Below are 24,416 nucleotides of genomic sequence, written 5' to 3' on the forward strand. Positions count from 1 at the left end.
CGTGAACTGCTCGATAGACCAACTCGGCGGAGCATAGCAGCTGCAGTAGAACACTCCACCCACTTTGGCAACCACGAATCCCTCGTCTGCAGTTGACACAACATCTTGAACCGGGAACCTGCTTGTCGTCCATATAGCCGCCGTCCCGGACCTATCCGACACCCAGTTACCGTTTCCGGCAGGTATGGGTCCGAGATGATTGCAATGTCCGTCAACGACTCAGTAACTGCTTGGTACAACAGCTGCTGAGCCGCGTGGCAGTGGTTCAAGTTCAGTTGCGTTACCTGCACTACGCCCGGGTTTTAGTCGCCAGCGCGCCTGCCGGGCACTTCGGGCCTCCTGTTGTGTGCTTAGCGTCCCGTTGGCCGGTACATATCAGGCACTTGGGTGGCGCAGTACAGTCCCTCGCTATATGACCCGTACCGCCACATCTCCTACACAAGTGGCTTCGGTCTGGCCCCTTACAGCTCCAGGACCTGTGCCCTCTCTCAAAGCACCGGAAGCAGGCCTCCGGCTGCTGGAACACGCTCAGTGGGCACACGGACCATCCCACCTTCAGCTTAGCCACTTTCAGGGCTGCATTTCCGTCTTCCAGTGGAAGTCTTATAGTTGCTACCTGGGTTCCCGCCGGTCCCTTACGCAGACGAACTGCCTCGGTAGTCACCACCACTTTGCATTGCTCGTTGAGAGCTCGTGCTAGTTCGCCCGCTTGGGTGATCTCGTCCAGGTTTTTAAGCTGGAGAGTCATCTCGGGCGTTAGTGCGCGGATCTGCACGCTATCGCCAAGGACCTTTTCTGCCAGCACTTTGTAAGCGGAACCCTTTTCAGTGGCGTTCTTTTTGAGTTCAAGAATCATGTCGCCTGTGCGAGAGCGGCGGATACTCCGCACATCCGCGCCAAGACCCTTCAACTGATCATGCCCTCTCATGGCCTTTAAAACTTCCGCATATTTCGGCCCCTCAGTTTTGAGGATAAGGGCATCGCCTTTGCTCCTTTTTTTCCTAGCCACTTTCGGTGGAGCTCGATCCTCCTCTTTCTTCCTGGCCTTCTTCTTTTTGACCAACTCCCACTGGTTGTCGGACGCTAACAGCGTCTTGTTACCCTCAGTAGGTTCTTCAGTTGGCTTACGACCCTCTGCTATCATGCGCTTCTTTGGACCCGTGGGGGTTTCTTCCCCTGGGGACTGCCTTGCGCGTTTGGCGGATGCCTTGTCGTTAGACTGCTCCGTAGTCGCGAGTGCCACGGAATGGTCGGTCATTGACGGGCAGGCATCTGTTTGTGCAGACCTTGATACAAGCGTCTTCACTTTCTCTGCAACTTTTACTCGCGCTTCGAGTTCGCTGTGCTCCTTCGTCGCAGCACGCATGGTGCTCCGAAGCATGAGCAGACTTTGTTTCAGGTCCTTCGCTAAGGTGCTGCGACCTGCCACGAACTCGATAATGGCATCGAGTTGATGAGACGCCGCTACCACTCTTGGTAGCATGTCTCTCTTGCCTGCCACTGCTTTTATTAGCGACGGGCCGTTCATTGCTGCGTCCGGCGTAGATGCAGTTGGAGCGACAGGTGTGCCGTTTCCTTTTCCGCTTACGCTGGCGCTTCTACTGGTATCCATCGGCGGAGACCTCTGAATACCACTTCTTGCGAACGGATTGTCTAATCCGTCCGCGCTCACTGAAGTTATTATTTTATTTTGATTGCTCATATAGAATCCCACGAGTTGAGGGGAAAGAAGAGTCCGCCGCATCAGAGCCCCTCATGATGCGGTAAGGGCTGTTTACTGTGGAGGGCGCTCTGGTACTCCACAGGCTCCGTTTGAGGCTCGATTGTGACTTGCATTTGCTTATGTGTGGCATATTTGCATATATTTGATAGATGAGGGCGAAAACTGGTTCACGCAGTAAGTTCGGCTAAGTATATACAGATTCGACCCGGGCGAATTTTGGAACTCATATGATTTACAATACCCAGTTTTCGCCCAGTGCATTTATGTTCTATTTTCAGCAGAATTGTGATAAAATATCAAAATAAAAGCACAATTATGAAATTTGAAACAGATATAACCAAATTGATGCGAAAAAAGTGCAAACAGATACGATTTTCCATTACTTTTCCTCAATTTTATTTTTCGTGCTCGTTCTTGAAAATGGAAAAATCGCGTCTTAAATACATTACCTATTTTTCAAACCACATTAAATCATTAAAATACATAAAACAACACAACGAATTCTATTCAAATAACTGAAAACTGAGTTAAAATGAATATAAATTAAACTAACAACTTATATTTCAACTATATATTGAGTTAAATCACGGGAATACCAATGGGAGGGCGAATTCTGGGGTGGGGGCGAATTGTGGGGTTCTTACCCTATCGCAAGTATTTTCAAATATCGTTCCTTCCACTTTCTATCCTTTCGATCTGATGCTTCTGCCAATAAACCTTTGCACGGTGCCTAACCTCAACTCTAGTTTGACGTATTTGTGTGTTTTGTTTTGATTCCATTTGTAACCTAATTTTATTGCAACTTCGGTTTATTACTTGTAATTCGTACCACTTGTTTGCGGAAACCGGAAATACCCGACTTTTCCGAAGCAGGAAAATGATAACAGTTCTGTACAACATATATGTTTGTCCTTTTTGCAGTTGTTTGCCTCTGGGTCTTGCGAATAAGTAATCAAAACAAACTACACAACAGTGTCGAACCTGGGAGGAAAAAAACGCACTGACATCTGCGTGCAATGCTTCCTGCAGTTTCTAAAAAACTGCTCGAACGAACCACGACGATCAAACCAAAACAAAAAAACAGCAATAATATGTATTGAATTGCTGTATTGAATACGGCCCGTAATATGTGCGTTGCTGACAGTTCCACTTGAAAGGGATAGGATTGCCATTGGCAGCCCCTGTGAAAATCCCTTGACTGTCGTCTGTGCAAATCGTCCAAATGCAAATGCGACGTTTTAAAAATATGTTCCAGAAATGCTCTGATGATGGATGCAATCTGGCAGCTCTGCCATCACTCATGATGGTCATGCTTTTTGATTTGACATTTTGTAAACATAATAACAACATTCGCATTCGCAGTTACGTCAAACGAAATTCACTTTTTTACAATTTTCGCGTATTGATTATTATTATGGCGCTAGTTAGATCTTTTCAGTAAGTATTTGGTTTTGAACAGAATTTAGTTACAGTTAAAATACACGTTTCGTTGTAGATTGCTTTTATCTCCTGTGCTACAGAATGCTACGGTAACCCCTCTTGCCGGAGCTCTAAGCAATAGCATAGCGGCAGGCGGAGCTTGGTCCACTTTATCTTCTCGAACGGTGATCAGGAATCAGTTTCCGAGAGCTAAAGAAACTAAACGTGTTCGTGTGCACGGATGGTTAAAGCGGATGTCTACTCCAGAAGGGCGGCGCATTATTATGAGACGTATTTTGAAGGGACGACACGTGTTATCGCACTAGAAACAGATTGCGCATTTATCAATCAAAATAAATTCACATAATGCCGTTTGTCAAGGTCTAAGTAACTGAAGTTGCACAGTGAATAGTCAATAGTCGGTAAAAAATAAACGAGTTTTATTATAACTATTCGAGCATCGTTTCACTTGGAAGAAAATGGAATTATTTTCTAGGATACCACTAGATCCCACGTACTTCGTGGAGTATTCACGCACAAATCTAAAGAGACCAGAGTCCCTTTGTGAATGTCCTTTACTGCAAGACAACTGCCTGAAGCTACATTATAGATAGGAGTTCCTTTCTGAAAATTTCGACAAAGTTAGTTGCAGCACAAAATATAGAACGTAAAATATTACCGTTTTGCGATGTTTCCAGGCCTGATCGCCGCCCATTTCATGACATTTATTCAAAATCGGCGTACCCTTAGTAGCGCTCGAAGGGGCCTCTAGGCAAAGCAGCTGACCAAGAACCAGTTCGGCTTTCTCGGTTTCGTACCACATCTGAGTCTTAACCCTCAAGCAGGATTGCAGTACTAGCTTTGAACCCTTCTTCCATAGGCTTTTTTCTTTGGCGCTTTCGGTTGTTATACAGAGACTGGAATTTGCAAGCCGTATCTGGAAGCTACTGACGTAGTTTCGTTTCCTTGAATGCCATGGTTGAAACTTTGGCTGCGACACATTGCTGTCGGTTGTTTTCTCGCCCGGAAGCCTCAACTGAGGGTAAATATTTTTCAGGTACCACTCGAACGGCTTGCACTGCAAATGTTTTCTTAATTCTTGTCTTTCGGAAATGTCACCAGCGTCAACGCGTTTTGCTTGCGGTTGATTTTTATAAAAGTACTTTATATAATCATCCATCCAAACGAGCGCCAATCGAAGAGAATTTCGAATCATGGTATCGGTTCCATCAGGGGATCCATATGGACGTCTCTTGCGGAACACGTGTCCAATCCTTGAGCAAGGAAGCAACTCAATAGATCCACCGCATTGCCAAGCTCGGAATGATATTTCTAAGTTCTCTCCTCCCCAAATATCCATTCCCATGTCATATTCACCCAAACTCTTGAAATATTTCCTATCTATTGCAAATAGTCCACCGGCCATAGTTGGAGATTGAAACGGTCCAACGAAATCACTCTCCTTTGCCAACATTCCTTTTGGAAGGTTGTCCCACTTAAAATGTAATCCCCAATTAAAACCGCCTCTGACCAGTGGACTGGCTGTATATTCGAAGGTGTCCGAATTGATAATATCTATTACCGGCATTGCGAGTATTGTTGAATTAATTTTTATCCGCTGCAGCAATGGTTCTATCCAATCTTCATTCACTTCGATATGGCTATCTAGAAAAATCAATACGTCACCGGTAGCGTTTCGAGAGCCATACACGCGAGATCGCATTAGACCTTCCCTTTCCGGGTTCTGAATCAGTCTTATTTTAGAACTTTTGAGACCTTTTAGCTGCTTCGGAAGTTCCATTGTGAGCTCGTCAAAATCACTACAATCGTCAACTAAAATGATCTCGTGCAGCAGATAAGACGGTGTCCGTCGCAGCACTGAAGTAACCGATCGAACCAGTGTCTCCAGGTGTTCATTGTAGAAGCACATTATTATCGATGCTGACGGAAGCACCTTGTCATAGTTCTGTTCATGGCATCTGTAGAAGTATTTTATTTTAAAGATAGTGTGGCAAAATCATAAATAATACTTACAAACGATGTCTCGTGTCAGGAACCGGTCGAAACGGTCCAATTTTATTGCTTACCAGAACATTAAATGCATGCCTTCTATAACCGACATCCCGGATAAATTGTTCTTCCGAATTTCGTACCATTCCGAATTCATCGGTTCCATTCGGAAAAATAGGTTGCAGTTCCTCAATCAGTTTATGGCTGACCTTCCGGTATGTTTGCTCTTTCTTAAAGCGATCTAACTTATCTTTGAAAAAGCTGTTACTTTTTTCATGTGACTTTTTCACGTCTTGCACCAAAGGACCCAATTGATTTCGATTGGCGCTCTGCCATTGAATTGGCTTTGCTTTGCGTTTTTGTTCTACTGGACCTACCACAGGCATCTGCTTATCGTCGTTCAAATGACCAACGCTTGTTCCTGTGGATGTTTCAAATACGGAAGCTGCAGAGCTGGTTCCACTATTCAGACTCCAGTAAAGATACAAACTGATCGACCAAGTCAAAGAGGCCACGACGATTCCCCATACGAACGACTTGCTCACCATTTTTGAGATTCTGAAAATTTGCAACAGGTGCACAAATTTAATTATCAAGTCGATAGACGAAAGGGCAAATGGTTATCGTTTCGTCACACCAGCAAATATCACTTTCACTTTCTAAAGTAGCAACAAAAAGTAAGGCACTACGGGCACTACATATTGCATTGTGTACTTACCTTTTGGAATTATCTTTAGACATTCGAAGGCGTAACAATAAACTAAATAACTAAATAAGAATGAAAAACTTAACGATGTCGCGACGGCGACATGCTTACGCCAGTTTTCATGTTTTTCATTGATATGAAAAGCGTTCAATGCAAAAAGTGAAGGTGAAAAACGTCATGTGTTTGCAAATAATATTCACACCTTTTCACCTCTTTTCACCACAAACGCGAAACGCCAAACTGAAAGCTACTCAAACAGTGCTGCCATAATTTTTTGTTATTAAAATTCCAAGCTGGTTACCGACGATCGATTAACGTACCACATTTTCCTTATAAGGTGCGTTTAAACTGGGCAATCTTTCGGTAACATGTGAAATGCAACATTTGGTATGCGACATGCTGCTAGTTGTTACTCAATGCTGCTTCTGTTGCCACCTGAATATTTGTTATACGTTGCTATGTTGCTTGGAAACATCGGGCAACACTTTGCAAAAAGTTGCATGCCACATGTTGCCAATCTAAACGCACCTTTAGAAACATATGTGCGACAACTTGATTCAAAATTGACGATCAAGGATTCCATTCTAACGCATGGTTTACAGTTTTTCGGCAGCCTTCAGAGTTTCCTTGCACTTTTTAATCAGTCTCCCCCAGGCTTGGCATACACTTTTCACTCCGATTTTGCGGAAACGTACATCGGACTGAAAGCTGAAGCCAAAAGGATTGGACTTGTCATTAATGTATCGAAAACAAAATACATGAAAGGAAGAGGTTCTAGAGAAGTGAATGCTGACCTCCCTCCCCGGATTCACTTAGACGGTGATGAAATCGAGGTGGTAGAAGAGTTCTTGTACCTGGGCTCACTGGTTACCGCAGACAACGACACCAGCAGAGAAATACAAAGACGCATTATGGCAGGAAATCGTGCCTATTTTGGACTCCGTAGGACGCTGCGATCGAAAAAAATTCGCCACCGCACGAAGTTAACAATCTACAAGACGCTGATTAGACCGGTAGTCCTTTACGGCCATGAGACATGGACTATGCTCGTGGAGGACCAACGCGCCCTTAGTGTTTTCGAACGGAAGGTGTTGCGCACCATCTACGGCGGAATGCAAATGGAAGACGGAACGTGGAGGAGGCGAATGAACCATGAATTTCACCAGCTGCTTAGGGAACCACCCATCGCTCGCACCGCAAAAATTGGTCGCCTGCGATGGGCTAGGCATGGACGACTGGACTGGAACGAGACGCCGGGGCGCGCAGCGAGCAAGATGGATCAATCTAGTGGAAGGCGACCTGCGGACCCTACGTAGACTACGTGGCTGGCGAATTGCGGCCATGGACCGAGTAGAATGGAGACGACTTCTTCGTACAGCAGAGGAAACCACGGCCTGGGAGCTGATTAAGTAAGTAAGTAGTAAGTAAGTATCATATGGATAATAATTAGCTATATAAATGCCCCATACATGATATTTTCGAGTTTTATTTGGCCCAGGTGGTACAGTTAATAACAAAATTGGTGCAGGTGGTGAATCACCCTCTGGGTTTTTGTATCGCCTTCTCATTTTACACAAGTGTTAGTCTGAAGTTTTTGGAGCGTCTTAGTAGAATTCGAAACCTAAAATTAAAAAAGAAGAAAACTTATCCAATTTAATTCTACTATGTATATTTTATTCACGACAGATACGTATTTCGCCTACGATTTGCAGGCTTCCTCAGTGTCTGTTTTCGAACACGGTTTTCTTCTTTTTTAATTTTAGACAAGTGTTAGTGACAGATGATATAGCCAAACGCGTGCTTATGAAAATGCTCTACGAATACTATGACAGGTTAGTACACCCTGTTGCCGTCAGGAGCCACTTTACTGACGATTGAATCTGCGAAGAATGGCGTATCTACTTCCTTTAATAATCTAAGGTTAAACCCACTCTATATAATAAAAAAATAGGTGCACTAAGTGCAGAACACCCAGGCAGGTGACTGTCCACAATTATTTTTCTTTCCTCCTCCTGCATGATGAATATCTCGGAACCACGTTAGCTGAACTGCGCAAAAAATATACTGAGCCGAACTGTTTACAAATAACAAAACGCTGCCAAAATTTTGCTTATGGAGTAGCCTGGGGTAATATGCACCGTTTAAGGAAATCGTGGTTTTTCCTTTATGCTATAGCTTAAAGCCAACACTAATCTTATATACTGAGAATAATTTCATGAATATTAGGTAAAAGTTTCAGGAGCTATTGGGTAAAAAACCTTTGTGAAAAAGAAAGAAGCAAAGTGAATAAAGCATGTTTGCTGAGGGTGCATTCTGCTCCGCGTTTCGGGGTGCATATTGCCCCGAACTTACACAAAAATGTTCCTGATTAAAACTAAAGTAATGAATTGAATATCAAAACTCCTGACGTTTAATCAGAATTGTGTAGCTCGAACCATAATTATTCGTATTATAACATTTTCCTTCGATTAATATTGTCAGTTTAGTTCAAAAGCGTTAGCGAAACGAAGCAAAAGGTTATAGCACGTTATAGGTTATTTACAGAAAACATATTTTTGTTACTATTTACGTTTCCTTATCAGATAAATTTAGGCCTCTCAGTTGGCTCCGAGGTATGACGCTGGCTTAATAAGTCAGTCGTCGTATGTTCGAATCTCGGCTGGGGGAGGCTGTTAGAGTCAATAGGATCGTAGCAACTGGCCCTGCAATTGTTCTGCACTTGGCTGTGAAGTCTATCGTATAAAAAAACAGAAGGTCAAGTTTCGATAATGGAATGTAACACCTAGGCTTTGTTTTTTTTTTATCAGATAAAATGGCCAAATTGACACAACAGTCAAAGCAAACATCGATTTAAGGGTAAACGGGGTAACAACGCCCGCCGGGGTAAAACCGCCCACCATGGTTTTACAGGGCCTTGCTCAAATTGGTGTTAAATGTTGATGACAGTCATATTACTGAATGCGTACGCAATATTTTACAATACCTTGTACAGCAATATCGTATAAACTATCGGAGAAATAAATAAAAATAGATTTTTCGTTATAATCGTTTCGTTTTTTATAACTTTGTTCCCGCAGAACTTAGGGTTTATTTTATTCAAAACGTTAAAACTTTCAGTAAATCCAACCCACATCGCTTCTCTGATCCTGTCTTCATCCGACAGTACCTAAATTAGGTAACTGTTCATGCAGTTTTGTTGAAATAAATAGTGAAATGTGTAAATCGGTCATTTGGGGGTAAAACCGCCCACAACGAACGGCGCAAGACCGTCGTGTATAATGCTAGTGCGATAAGGAGATTTTTAAATAATTGCACAGTTTGGACCAAAAAATCTCAGATTTACATAAAACAATATAAATGTGCTTAGTTTATAGCTGGTAGACTGTTTGGAAAAATCTAAATCGCCAATTTTCCCTGCGTGCGCTATGGACATTTTCTTGTTTTCTCGGATATAGCTTTTTTTTAATAATTCCTCCCTCTTGGAACAAATAACATGGAATAAACATATTTTTTATGAAAATATAGCAAATTATCTTAGCAATGGAAAAGTAATATGTATCTGCTTTATCAATCAGAACAATTTGAAATGTCAAAAAATGACCTACCGGATCAATTGCAGGAACTTTAATACCCATATTGTTATATTTTATCTTAGATCCTCTCTAGTCCTTAAAGATTGACTCCAGGATGCCTAACCCGATCCATCTTGTTGTCTAAGGAAACTACACGGTATCAATTTCAAGACTGTTGGTACCTATACTTACCTGGCAGGATTACTTTTTTGTTTTTAAAATGCGTGTTAGCTTAGAAACGAAGGGAGTGCATTTAGCCTCGACGGTGCTTATTACCACAGAACAGAAGTGGAAGTCCGAACGATTCGGCGATCAAAACTGGTAACCGTCTTTTTTGCTTTTTTTTTGGGAAGGTTTTCGCACAGAAGCGAATAACAGCAATATAAGCAGAACACTCGCGACCTATAGCAGCTTTCATATGCTTTCGAGTGCATTCGCAAGCGTTCGGGTGTTCTCGTGGAAAAAAGTCACTCGCCATCGCCAGGTTCGCTAGTATCTGCAGAAAGTAGCATGTTCGTGTTTGGATTTTAACTTCCACTTCTGTTCTGTGTTATTACCCCCGGTACCCCTACTATACGACCACAGAGTGCGCCGCTATCGCCAAAATGCAGTGGCACATTTCTAAATGCTCTTAGCAGTACTACAGAACCAATTGGGGGTTTCCAACTTGCTTCCTTGGGCAAGTACCAGCATAATGCCAGTACATCTTCGCTTTTTGAAAGTTTGCCCGTTCGAAGTAACGATTCTTGCGACGATGGTTTACCGTGCACTTCTCACCCGCAACCAAACAACTTCATCGATGCTAAACACCCGTTTCACCGCCTGAGTTACCCTTGTTCATCTCCGGGACGCTCATCAGATTACATTTTGGAAGCTCCTGGTTCCTCTAACCCAGTCCTGCCGCTTCCCGCCAGTATTCAACTAAGTCGTCCCGGAACTGTGGCTAGATGTGGATCAGGAGTCTTCCAACTTGCTTCCTCTGGCAAGTATACTCGAGAATCAGTTCCTTCGCTGTCTGATGTCAATCCAATTGACAGCATTGCGGACAACGTTTATGTCAGCGTAGACAGCTCCGTCTCGGCCCGGCCTTCTACTGACGCGAGGATAACCCTCCTCCAGCTCCGCTAATGGACAGCATTCTTCCGACACAGTCGTAATTGTCGAGGAAAATGGTACTCCGATCCCTAGTCGCAAGCAAGATGTCCTAGTCTTCTATCAAAACGCCGGTGGAATGAACTCCGATACTGAAGACTACCGACTAGTCGTATCGTGTTGCTGCTATGATATCATTATCATTTGCGAAACGTGACTTAGCTCTCAGACGATTTCCAGGCAAGTTTTTGGATCCGATTACGAAGGTTTCCGTTGTGATCGAAACCCTAACAGCCGCACTGGTGGTGGCGTCGACGCTTTTCGACGTAGATTGAAAGCAAGAGCAATTGAGAAGGACTCATGGAACTGCGTAGAACAGGTTTGGACGGCCATCAATCTGAGTGATCTCTTCCTCGTTTTGTGTATCTTATACATCCCACCTGATCGTGTCCGGGACAACGATCTAATTGACACTCACTGCCAGTCAGTTTACTCAGTTATGAGGGACGCTACGCCGCTCGACGAGATAGTTACTTTGGGCGACTTCAATTTGCCAGATATTTCGTGGAAACCTGCCCATAGCGGTTTCCTCTACCCTGATTCTGAAAACTCTACGATCCATGCCAGTGCAATTAATCTTCTTGACAACTATAGTGCTGCAATGCTTCATCAAGTTAATCATGTCGTCAACGAGAACAACCGTTCGTTAGACCTCTGCTTCGTGAGCTCACAGGACAAGGCCCCATTCGTCTCAGCGGCTCCATGTCTGTTAATCAAGAGAGTTCCACACCATCCTGCCCTGATCGTCTGTATAGAAGATAAACTCCTTCAGGGCTACGATGAATGTCCAGCTGCTATCTCATATATTTTCCGTAAAGTTAATCAACAAAGCATCAATGACTGTCTAGTATTGACTGGGCAAACACACTAGATCCCAACGACGTCGAAGCCGCTGCGCAGACCTTCACCCATGTCCTGATATATGCTATCGATCGACATGTACCGAAAAGTAGTCTCCGCAGTACATCTCATCCCTCTTGGCACACGAATGAGCTACGCAGGCTGAAGTCATACAAAAGGGCAGCATTAAAACTATTCACGAAATTTCGTACGCTTTCACTAAAACTCCACTATACGAGGATAAACAATTTATACAGGCAAGTCAGTCGCCTATGCTTTTCGCGGTTTTAACGCAGTATTCAACGAAGATTGAAGCATCACCCGAAGTCTTTCTGGAATTACGTAAACGAGCAACGAGTCCGGGCTCCCATCATCAATGGAATACTTACGGAGAAGTTGCTGCCACTCCTCAGGATACTTGCCGTTTTTTTTCCAAGAAGTTTGCAAGTGTTTTCTCCAATGAGGTATTGAGCGCGGACCGTGTTGCCCTAGCAGCCAACAACACTTCCAATATATGGTCAAACGCTGGGTGCCATCGACATCAATGTCGAGATGATTTCGAAGGCTGCGACCATGCTCAAGTTGTCCTTCAATCCTGCACCCGATGGAGTACCTTCCGTATTCCTGTAGAGACACATAGACTGCTTGCTGACACCGTTGCTTCGTTTATTTCAAATGTCCATTTCCAGTGGGATTTTCCCGTCGTGTTGGAAATTTGCACATATGTTCCCTGTATACAAAAAAGGAAGTAAAGGAGATATAGACAAATATCGAGGCATCACATCGTTGAGCGCAGTCTCGAAACTATTCGAGCTGGTGGTCATGGAACCTCTGCTTTCCCACTGAAGCAATATCTAAGTGCTGATCAACATGGCTTCACGTTCCAGCGTTCTACCACTACTAATCTGCTGTGTATTACATCATACATAACGGAGGGTATGGCACAACGAGCTCAAACACATGTTTTGTACACCGACCTGTCGGTAGCCTTTGTCAAGATAAACCACGCCATCACAATTGCAAAACTACATAGACTGGGTGTTAGCGGAAACCTTTTGCAATGGTTTCGCTCGGATCTCACTGATCGACAACTGGTGGTTTCCGTTGGAGATTGTCGATCCGATAGCTATCCAGCCTCATCAGGCATACCTCAAAGAAGCCATCTAGGTCCTCTGATTTTTCTGCTTTAATTTGGTCATTAAGGGCCCACGACTCTCGTATGCAGATGATCTTAAAATGTACATCCGGATCCCCTCGACTGACGACTGTCACTTTCTTCAAAATCAACTTGAGGCCTTTGCCACTTGGTTCTACATGAACTGTATAATAGTGAACCCGAAGAAGTGCTCAGCATATACTGCCTCAAATCGCAATACTGTTCGCTGATGCGGTCAGCTCTGGAATACTGTTCGTCTGTTTGGAATCCTAACTACAACCACAGCACTGAAAGAATCGAGTCCGTTCAGCGTCGATTTCTTAGATTCGCTTTGTGACAATTGCCAAATTGCCCGTTCCGTCTTCCCAGCTATGAAAGCCGCTGTCAATTGATCGATCTAGAACCTCTTCGTGTTCGTCGGGCTAGCTCCAGAGCACTGTTTATCGCGGATTTCAAACACACGTCATTGATTTTTGATATTTGAAAAGCAGTTTGATGCTCAATACAAAAGATATGTCCGATTCAAAAAACTTAACCTTCTGTTTTTGTTCGACAGACTTCTCAGCCAGCTGTAAGATTCCGACACAATTGCGGTACTATTACTACGGTCATATTCACTGTTGCAGACTCTCCCAGTCGTGATTCGATTATACGACGGCTGGCTTGTTAGGTCAGTGTTCTATCCCGAAGCCAGCTGTGAGGTAAATATCAGTGATCAAAAAGTTTTTCAGTCAAAGAAGTTTTTGACATACCTGCGGATAATCTTTGGAATATTTTCGATACCCACTGGCCACTGTAAAAATAAGAATATTAAAAAGCAAAACAAAAAAAAATTATTGGACTTTTCTTAGGAAATACACTTTAATTCTGGTATGCAAGACTGTAAAACGCGTTAGCGTAAGCCATAAGCGTATTGTAGCGGGAGGATGTAATGGCGACTAAATAATTTCAGCATGATATTTAAATAAATTTAGGTTTTATGTGATTTTTTTACATTTGATTAGGAACGGAAACGATTTTTTGAAATCCGTTTTATAATCTCCACTTTAAAGAATCAACCATGTGTTATCTCAAAATAATTGCAAGTGGCATCAATAACGAATGATATTACAAGCAGTGCGAATATTTAATCGCGAGCCCAAAAGAGGAGGAGCTTGATAAAAGCAGCTCATAGATAAAGGACAACATGTCATGGTCATGTTTACCCTTGATGTTCGCTGTAGCTCACGCTCTCACTGGCTGATTAGCTCTCTCAACACCAATCGCCATTGTAGGTGTTGGACTGAACATCGCCCAACACTTACTAGTTACTACTTCTGATTCCACTGCGCTAGGAAATGAAAAAATAGGGATGCACATAATACGGATCCCATATGATATCTAGGCATTATACAAAAAATAGATAAATTAGTATAAATGTGACAATTTTAATATTCAAATATTCAAACAAATTTATAACAAACATTTTATTTGTAAAAACCGCCTGCAACATAATGCACTGATGTTTAATCATTAGATAGACTAGCAGCATGTTGAAATGAGCATCCATCGTCCTGCCGTCATAATATCAACCCAGGCCAGGCCACGGCTAGCAACCGTACGCAGATCAGGGCGCTTTGAGCTCGCACCATCTCACTCGTTCTCACTGAACGATTCACCGGTGCTGCAGTGTGCTCTTGTTATTTTAAACTACATCACCAAGGGGCGAAAAGTCAACGTTGATTGCGAGAAGACCAAACCACACCTACTTTTCCCAGCTGGGTGGAATATGCGCGATACGCAGCCGTTCGCTACCAACACTTTGCACGCTCGAGTCAAACGATGAAAGCGCGCGGAAAAGGAACAGGATAATGAAGTAGGATATGCGTGCGATTGGTGCAATACGTTTGACACCAATAATGCTGAGCTGTTGGTCTAGTGGTCTCGCGATGCTTTTCCTGTGTGAGAAGTGGGCGCGATAGCAAAAAGGCGTGCAACGGATCACGGTGCAATGGTCAGAAGGACTTCGGTAGAGTGTCAACTTCCTTGCCCGTTTCAATTGCTTGGCGGAGCACAGTCGGGACGGTTATACATTTCGGCGTTAGTGCGTTTACTTTAATGGCTAGTGCAATGATGAAGATTATGTGAAGAAACTAAATTTTTAATTTGATTTAGCGTTAAAACAGAGACAGAGACAAAAGTCGATCGTGTGATTGAAACAGGTGCAATAAAAACTAAGTGTAATATAAACTGTTTTGATGAAATCAATTACTACCATGTGTTCCAAGAAAAGCATTGATAAACACGTGGATTTGCTGTTTCTTAATAACTTATTAAAGAACATTCACTATTAACTCGCAGCAAAAGTTACCGATTTACGACTTTCTCCCGTTATCACGCTGATACAGGTAATTCAATAGATAATCTCATAAATCGTAATACTTTCTGTCCTATTAGTTATATGAAGTGACTTGAAATTTAGTACTTCCATTTAGAAGTTATATTTACTTATTCTTACTAGTGTTGAAATATTCATTTCCAAATAATTATAATTTAGTAACAATATTAAACAGATACCGAAATTTGAGTTCGTAAAATTAGGTACCCTAATGTTATTAGTAATTGATATATCTAATATGAAAGTTTATATGTTAGTTATTCAAGCACCTCTGTTAGCAACTGTGCATAAGTGAGTAATGCTTTTATGATAGGTAAACTAAGTGACTAACGGGTTTGGACCTAAAAGTCACAGAACAATTTGTTGAATTAATTTACTAGTCATCAAGTCTCTGTCAGTAAAGGTGAAATAAATTGATTAACACAGGAAGCGCCCATGAGTAAAAATGTTTGAATATGATTATACTAGCTATCTTCCCTAAAGCGACTACAGCACGAAGCAGAAAAGATTGGGTTAAAAGTAAATACCGTCATCCAGGCGAGATTGTGCCAAAATGCATATATTTTTGTTCTTTAGCTCAGTATACACACAATTTAGGAACTAAGTTGATTTCAAACCTGTCAATATATACTAAATTGTTCAATTAGCAACTACCGTAGAGATGGTTTAGTTACAATGAAACTTAATTTTACTGGAAGTGCATGAACTTTGGCACAATCTGACCCCTTCTAGGGGGTGACATTGTGCCAAAAACATAAAGTTAGGCTAAAACCCTAAACAGCCCAAGTAACAAATTCAATTTTAAGATGCACTTGAAGAGGTTTCCAGCATTTGCTCCTTAAAACCGAATATAAAACTTGCCATTCTACAAATCTGCGATAAAACAGCCATAAAACCCTTATAAATCTGGGGAGGCCCACACTAAAGAAGGTTCTCAAGAATATTTCTAAAGGTCCTTTTAAAACTTGTAATTCTTATCGATATGTATTTATAGTGACTTCCAAGAGTCGGTTGAAACTAAAAGAAAACCACCACAAGTGTTGATGATTTTATGGTTGTCGCCTCGAAGGACACTTGCAAGACATCATACACTGTTCACAGTCTTAATTTTTTTAAATTGACTAAAAGCTGTAAGAGAAAAAGCATTCACAGACATTGCTTTTCCAAAATGGATATAAATGAAAATTGAAAATAAAAGCAGCTGCTTTGTTGTCAATCAATGAGAAATTTTTCATGTCACGCTCAGTTTGTCGATGTTTTGTGACATGAAAGTTAGAAAATTTGAACGCGCCGGTTATTTTCGCTAGATTATTAAAAAATTTAATTAATAAAAAAAAATCCATAATTTTATGAAGAAGTTGACAGCTACCAAATTTTTAACAAATTGCGGCAAAAAGTCTTTTAAGTGTCCGAACATTTATTTAAAAAGATAAGATCACTTATGGGATTGCATAACAACATATTTATAAACGCCCGTATGCAATTGGCTAGAATTTAAAAAGTAATCAAAACAGTCCTGTTCGCCATTTTTTCAATGGTTTTATCAAAATCAACCTGAAAGCGCTTATTAGACTAACATTTCTTACACAAGACAAAGAAACATTTTCCAAGAGGTCGATAAGTTCATCTATACTTATTGTATTCTTGAAGAAGACAAGTTGTTAAAGAATCTGATTAAAGAAAAGACACTGGAGCTCAGTCACTCGCGGCCTCCTGTCATCATTAAACCTGATTTGCTCAACGATGATTGTTGTGCGTGACTCTGTTCAATGTTGCTAGCAAAAGTTCGAACAATATTTTTTCGAGCTCAACATTTAGGCGATTTTATGAACTGTACGATACAAATTTGATTGCCTGGTGTTTTCGTTAGGCAGCACGGATCGATTTCGTGATAATACGATGATATTTGTTGCCGTTTGCTTGCAGACATTATTTTCTGCCGCGTTCATCGACTGATACTCCGCAAGTTTTCGAGCAAAAGATTCAGAAGGTTTCATCGAGATTCATGCGCACTTGGTTTCGACGAACTGAAAATGAGTTACCTGTCACTTCTTTAGTCAGTTTCTTTACTCCAAACGGTAAAGGCAACTTGATCGAAACGAAAATGTTAAAAAGCTTTAGAATCCGTTCATACTACTGCGTGCCATCGGCGTTTGACTGAGCAAACTGCCAGTTTTGTTATGCATAGCGTTCGTATTCCATCACTAAACGGACGGTGTGAACTTGAATGCGCGTTGGTGGGACTGCGGTAGAAAAAACCCGATTTAATCCACCTAGTGGTGAAAGGAACCTTTGTTATAATTCATCTATTGTTTAACGTTACCTAGTGCGTTGGTTTACATAAAATTTTTGAAAATTAAATAAGTTTACAAAATTTGAACAAAATAGGAACACTTTTAAATTTTGATAGATCGTTTTTTCATGAAATTGCTAAGTAAGGATAAGTAAGTTGTTATTAATCTGAGTAAGTGCAAATAAAAGAAAGTTGTAAGAGGAAATCCTATTGTTTAACATATACATTGCCTAGTAAAGGTCTAGTTTATTGGTTTTTGAACTATACATAATTTCCTGTAATGCCATTCTATAGAGAGAACTATAGAAATCCATAGAACTCCTATAGAACCATAGAAATCAATAGAGTTTTCTTGAATAATTTTCATCAATTTTTATTAACCTGCGGTTACTCACGCTGTTGTATTTTGTACAACGCGTGTAGGTTTTCCAATCCCATATTGTTATAAGGTTACAAAGCGTTGTTTCCCTAACGTATATTTTTCAATAAACTTATTATGAGCAAAATGTCATAATTATTCAATGCATTAATAATTTAAATTGTTGGGAAAATAGATCAGCATAAACTGCCATCACAGAAACGAAGCAATCAGTATGTGAGGTGTACCAGAATTTGGCCCTAACTGGAATTTTCTCTTGTTTGTTCATATGGAAAAATGGTGTCTGTATGCAGCGAAACTATCAGCAAATGTAAAATGTTTACAATGTATCCGTCTGCTGGTAGTCGAGTAATTCGGAGTCAAAATTAGGGTATTTTTTATAATCAAAGTTCCAGCAAAGTATTTTCAGCAAAGTTGTGTATTTTTACTATTTGTACAATTTTGTACTACATGAAAAAGTCATACAACAATTACAAAATTGATTTTACAAATTCATATACAATAAATAAGATTTTTCTGTCTACGCTGCAGAGATATAAGGTTATTGTATTCGGCAAATTTATTGTAATAATATGCTCTATAACTGTGCAGAACACATCAATGTGTTGTATTGAAACTGAAGGAAAATAATTTTTTTATTTCTCTTTTGGGGGGATTAATCAAAATTCAAATTCTACCAGACGATAGAGCTTTCAATTTTAAGAAACTCTTCCAAAGGTTCGATAAACTTAAAACCAAGTTTTCCTAGTCAAAACTCTAGTGCGCACGTTTTCTTTGGTTTTGGGCTATTGTGCGCGCAAGTAACCGTGTTATAAAAGTTGGCGCGAGTGTTCGAGGGTTAATATCTTTCGACCGGTAAAACCAATTCTTATGTAATTTTGCATATATATTCGTAGTGTGAAAACCTCTCGTTTGATATTTAAAAAATTGAAATTAGGTAAATTATCTTGGTTAAAATCATTATAAATTATTGTTAATTTTGGTGTGGTGTATTCGATTGCTCATAACTTTTAAATTAAACGTCCAATCAGAAAACCATTCAATAGTGATCTATCCGGCTATATTACCTGCCAAATGAAACTAATAGCACGTAAATCGGTTTGGCCATCTCTGAGAAACAGGCGATAATTATTACCTTGTCAAAACAAGTTTTTTAAGCATAACTTTTAAATTAATTGTTTATTTTCAATAAAAAATTTCCGAACAATTTAGTTTTAACAAGAGCTTTCATTTGATACTAAGATCGTTGATATCGGTCATGTAGTTCCGGAGAAACCCGTGTCACGTAGTTTTCACATTTTTGCTTATAACTTTTAAACGAAACGTCGTATCACGAAACAACTCAATAGTGATCTACTAGGCAATAATACCTTTCAAACAAGAGTAATAGCGAACGATTCGGTTCAGCCATCTCTGAGAAACAGGCGATAGAAAAAATCATTACATACACACACACACACACACACACACACACACACACACACACACACACACACACACACACATACACACACACACACACACACATACACACACACACACACACACACACACACACACACACACACACACACACACACACACACACACACACACACACACACACACACACACACACACACACACACACACACACACACACACACACACACACACACACACACACACACACACACACACACACACACACACACACACACACACACACACACACACACACACACACACACACACACACACACACACACACACACACACACACACACACACACACACACACACACACACACACACACACACACACACACACACACACACACACACACACACACACACACACACACACACACACACACACACACACACACACACACACACACACACACACACACACACACACATTGCTCAAATCATCGAACCCTATCGATTGGTATATGTGACTTGGCCGTTGGCCCTCCGGGCCTCGGATCAATTTCGTGTTTTTCGACCAATTTTTAAACCTTTGTTATAGTATAACAAAGGTAAAAAGGATCGGTCGAAGCCCTGCCTCCAGATAATTATTTTTGCATGAAAATCAGAACGTAAGGTTTTTTGTGTGTACTTTCATGATAAAATAGTCATTAGCTTGATCGCATCGTTTTTACGGTGTTGCCCGTTAGAGGGTTAAAAACCCTGACTACTTTATCAGGGAGTTGTTCAAAAGCTATCAAGTTTCTGATATTCGATTATCATATATATAATGGTAGTCACGCGCGCTATATTCCTAAGTAACGATTTCACGTATCTAATGCGTCGTTTGAAACGCTTCAATATACGTTCCGGTTTGTAAACACGTCATTATTAAGTGTCCCCAAGTTAATTTAATGATCTTCAAAAACCACCGCTGTCGCAAAAATGCAACGCGTGAGGCACGAAAACGAACAATGCTAAACTGCTATACGAAACGACACTCACCATGTAATCACCAATTATATGAGATATTCGAAAATTTTCTTGTAAAGTCATAATTACGAAAATTAAGATATAAAATATACCTTTTTTATAAATTGAATATTATAAATGGTCATAAGCCGTAATTTAATTTATATCGAAAAATAATATGCACATGCCAGATTTACGGAACCACGTGATAAACTTGAATTTATTATACCTGAAAATAAAAATCAGGCATTATGAAACGAGTCAATACAGTCCCTAAGTTGATAAGCATTTCCTCTTACCAACGCTAATATGCAGAGATATAGCGCCCTACACGCTTATACCTTCAAAGATCCCCATTACTTGAAAACATTGTATTACGCATTAGAACAACCAGTACTTAAAAACGCCTGTATCATCTGAAATCCTCATAACTTGTGTTCGACGGAAAGCTAGGAAAGAACGTGTTCAACGAAGATTTGTCCGTTCCGTTCTAAGACATCTACCGTGGCGTCTATCTAATAATCTTCCTCGCTACGAAGATCGATGCTAACTTTTGGATTTGGATACACTAGAGAATCGTCGAAAGATTCCGTGCTTAAAAGTTGTTTCGTCTATGATGTTTCGCTAGAGAAGCGGAGATTCAATACTTCATAACCATGCGAATTTTCTTCCAACCAACTTGAAAATGGTGACTTGACTTTGGTGGTCTAGTATCTTTTCTAATTATTTCAATTTCAATTTTTTGTTCAAATAACACACGTCTGCAAAAAAAAAGAATTTTCAGATTCATGAGATATTTTAGGTGAATTATTTGTTTTTTGGGGTGCTGAATCCAAAACTGATTTCATTTTTCCTCCATCACGTACAGATTTTTTGCAAATTATGCTTCTTATATGAAAAAGTCACAAATTAGGTGGAAAATTATTATCACAGATTCGTCATAAAAAACCTCAACAAGATCTTTTTTGATTATTTTTGTAAAGTTAAAACACAGAAAAAATACTACTGGGCTGAAATATTTTATCTTTCCTATTTATTTTTGTCTTCAACACAGGGTTACTGTACTCACGTTCGCTCACTTTCGCACATTCAACTGCCGTGCCTCACAGAAGCAAAATCTGTAAAAAACATGCATGAAGCATTTGTATAACTGAATGTAATCTACAATTTTGCTGAATAGAGTAGTGCATTATTTGTTCCATTTATAGTAGAAACGCCCTTTCAATCTTGTTATATAAATAGAACGTTTGTTTGCGCTATGAATAAAGTTGCAACATTATTACTGCGTAAATACAAAATGGAGTACTCAATTCAGAAAGTTTGTAGATTGCATTCAGCTCTACAAATGTTTCATATATGACTTTTACCGAATTTCCAAAACATGAAAGGGTTTAGATTAATAAATACAATTCTAATTTAAAAATTAGTTTTGTAATATAAATTACATCCGGGATATTTCTACTTTATGTCTAAAACAAACTTTCAATAGTATTCAACAAGTATTGCACGAAAACGTGACGTGATGGACAATTTTTATTATTATTTCTGAATTCAGCGGGCAAAAATCTATAAGAATCAGTTGAAAAATCCTATGCAGTTTTCAGAACGCTCGTTCGGAACGCTTAATTCTAGTTGAATGTGTTTGAGTCTAGTTTGAGTTGAGTCTAGTTTAGTGTGGGCGATGACTATGTTGGATTTTGAATTAGCCGCACAAAATGCTTTAATTACGGCCTGGCTATTAGAACAGAAGTAGATAATCTCGCCTATCAGTTCTTCCTGAAGTACAAACTTAGCTCCGCATATAATTGCAAAGTTTTCAGCTTAAAAAACGGTGCAGTAACTACCCAACGAATAAGATTCCTTCAATTCCAACGCACGGCAGCGTAGACCAGCACCCACGCGAGCTTTGTATAAGGAACCGTCGGTATAACAGACCACATAGGCTTATTGTACACATGAACACTACAGACTACATTGCTAGGAGCAAGAGCAAACTTGTTCTCTGAAACAATTTGCGACCACAATCTAGTGTGACAATTGGATACGTTCACAGACCAATCGCGTGTAGCAGATACCCAAGTAACAACGGTAGCTGAATTGCAAGAGCAATGGCTGTTTACGGGTTGGTTTAAGGCGCTCGAAGCTGCATAAAGTAAGCACTTAAATGGTGTTTAAATAAGCGATGTTTAAGCTACTTTAAGTTTTTCAAACCAGTTCTCTCCCAAAAGCTGATAAACAAGCTTAATAGCGGATTTTTCTGCTAAACAATGTGCTTCTCAACAGCCATAAACATCAAACCGTTTTACGGCTGCTTAAAGGTGTTAAAATGTAGAGTGGAAACTTTCATTAGGCTCACAGCTTTCAAACTACTTTAGGGCTGCTTAAAGGTATTAAAGTGGCTTTACAAACTTCTACCAAGTTTTTTTTCGGCTCACAGCACACTTACTGTCAGATCATAGAATTTCGCAATTCGGCTGACAGCAAAAGCTTATCCGTTATCGACATTATCGACTGCTTCACGCTACCCAAGTAACAATTTCAGGCTGATCAAACGCTTTTATATCTGATTTTATTCAACCTGTGGCTGATCTATGGTTTAGGTTTAGAAATAAAAACCTTTTTTCAGCTCTTAAACATCTAAATCTGGTGATCTTATCAAGCTTCAGGCTAATTAATAGCTGCTTTCGAAGCTGCAATGAAGCTTAATAGAAACTTTTTTGCGCTTTTAAATAGCCAATTTGCGCAATGCTGTCAATTCTATTTTTAGAACGAGAAATAGTTTTGCAATCTGCTTTTCCAGTCGTTTAATCAACGCTTCATCAACCTTTATGCAGCCAAAAAAAAATTATCTTTAAAAAATGAAGCGCGGCCTGTTTTTATTTTGCTGTAAACATGTTTCGAACGCGATATTTTTAATTTCGAATAACTTTAATTCATACAATTAAAGCTAGCTAATTAAAAATGCATGTCTTTTTCCGGAAATTGAACCCGCCATCTTTTGATCCATAAGCACTCACCGTATGATCCGCCCCATTTGCATCTGCAGAACAGACAGTGAGAATATCTTTACACCTGAAGCCTAGTCCCTACATAACTATTTAACCGTGCGATTTTGAAAGATTGGAATAAATTGTCAGAGTTGGTCACGTGCCCTCAATCAACGCCACCAGTTTTCTACTGTATTTAAAGCCGCGATATAGGATGTCCTTTTCTACAGTTTAATAGAGAAAACACGTCTGTTTCGTTTGCAAGATCTTTTATGATTGCAACACGTGTCATTTCGAGGATTTCAAAAGCAGTTTTCATGCTCAAAACAAAAGTAATTTTCATGAAAATTTATCATTGTGTTCTTCGCATCTGTCAGCTCGTAAAGCTGCAGTTCAATACAAATATCTGAGTTCATTGATTTTGTTACTTTCCTTACCAATCCATGAGATAGCGGAGAGGAATACAGAAAATCAGGTGACTGTTTTCACAGTGACTATACTATATGCAAATTTTTTTCATCGCCACGAACGTCGATTGATCCTCTGATTATCGCCAATTGTTGATTGATTGAATAAATTTTGAAAATCATGCTGAGTGTAAAATATAACATCCTCACACAATTCTCTTGTTCGAAGCATTTTAAAACCCTTCAGCAGGAAATATTTTAAACTGCTTTGTACACCTGCGCAGGGGTTTCTTCTCGGATCAAATTGCTACTGTTGAAGTATATCTAATAATTATTATAACCTTTCAATCAAAGCGGATATCGGACACAATCGTTTTCCCCTTTTCCTATCCGGGTATAAAAAGTCAAAACGTTTACTGTTCAATTTTCCGCACGCGCCTTTGTTTTGATTCGTTAAATTAGTACTTGTAATACCTACCGTCCGAAATCTGCCATCCGCAAGGGTGCCGTGGAAGCCAGAACAGATGTCGGAACTGTGCACCGTAACTTTCCTACGGCAGTCACCCTTTCGCGGTCGCCGCTAATTACGTTGGTTTCGGTTCGAAACATTTCTGGTTGGTCGGCCAATCGGCTGCAATCATAATGCCATAATAGTAAAGCACCTATACCACAGGTTGATGGAAATTTAATGCTTTCCCTATCAATTATTCAGCTATTAATCAGGCGTGTGTCTAGATGGTCTGACATGCTGACTTCTATCACGGCATAATCAATGTTAATGTTCTAGCAGTTGAAGTGAAAGGACATGTGGAAAAATATAATTTTTTCAAGCTAATCCATCAAGACAAAATTCCTGCTCGAGGAGTTTTCGCATATTTTTATACTTTTTACAACGAGCACACATGTTACTGAAATGGTTACTTTCACCAAACTTTCTTTCCTTTCCATCACACATGCACTCTTACATGAAAAGT

General features: G+C 40.2%; 1 protein-coding gene across 1 annotated transcript; it reads right to left on the minus strand.

Annotated features, from left to right (window-relative positions):
- Positions 1 to 3,570: 3,570 nt before the first annotated feature.
- LOC128741863 (polypeptide N-acetylgalactosaminyltransferase 35A) lies at positions 3,571 to 5,973 on the minus strand. The gene is made up of 4 exons (XM_053837966.1): positions 5,871 to 5,973; positions 5,177 to 5,710; positions 3,822 to 5,121; positions 3,571 to 3,766 (listed from the first exon to the last, which is right to left on the minus strand). The coding sequence occupies exons 1-4, from the start codon at positions 5,891 to 5,893 to the stop codon at positions 3,635 to 3,637; spliced, it is 1,989 nt and encodes a 662-aa protein (XP_053693941.1). The 5' UTR covers positions 5,894 to 5,973; the 3' UTR covers positions 3,571 to 3,634.
- Between the last annotated feature and the right edge of the window lie 18,443 nt (positions 5,974 to 24,416).

Source organism: Sabethes cyaneus, chromosome 3 (genome assembly GCF_943734655.1).
Source record: "Sabethes cyaneus chromosome 3, idSabCyanKW18_F2, whole genome shotgun sequence".
Classification (NCBI taxonomy): Eukaryota; Metazoa; Arthropoda; class Insecta; order Diptera; family Culicidae; genus Sabethes; species Sabethes cyaneus.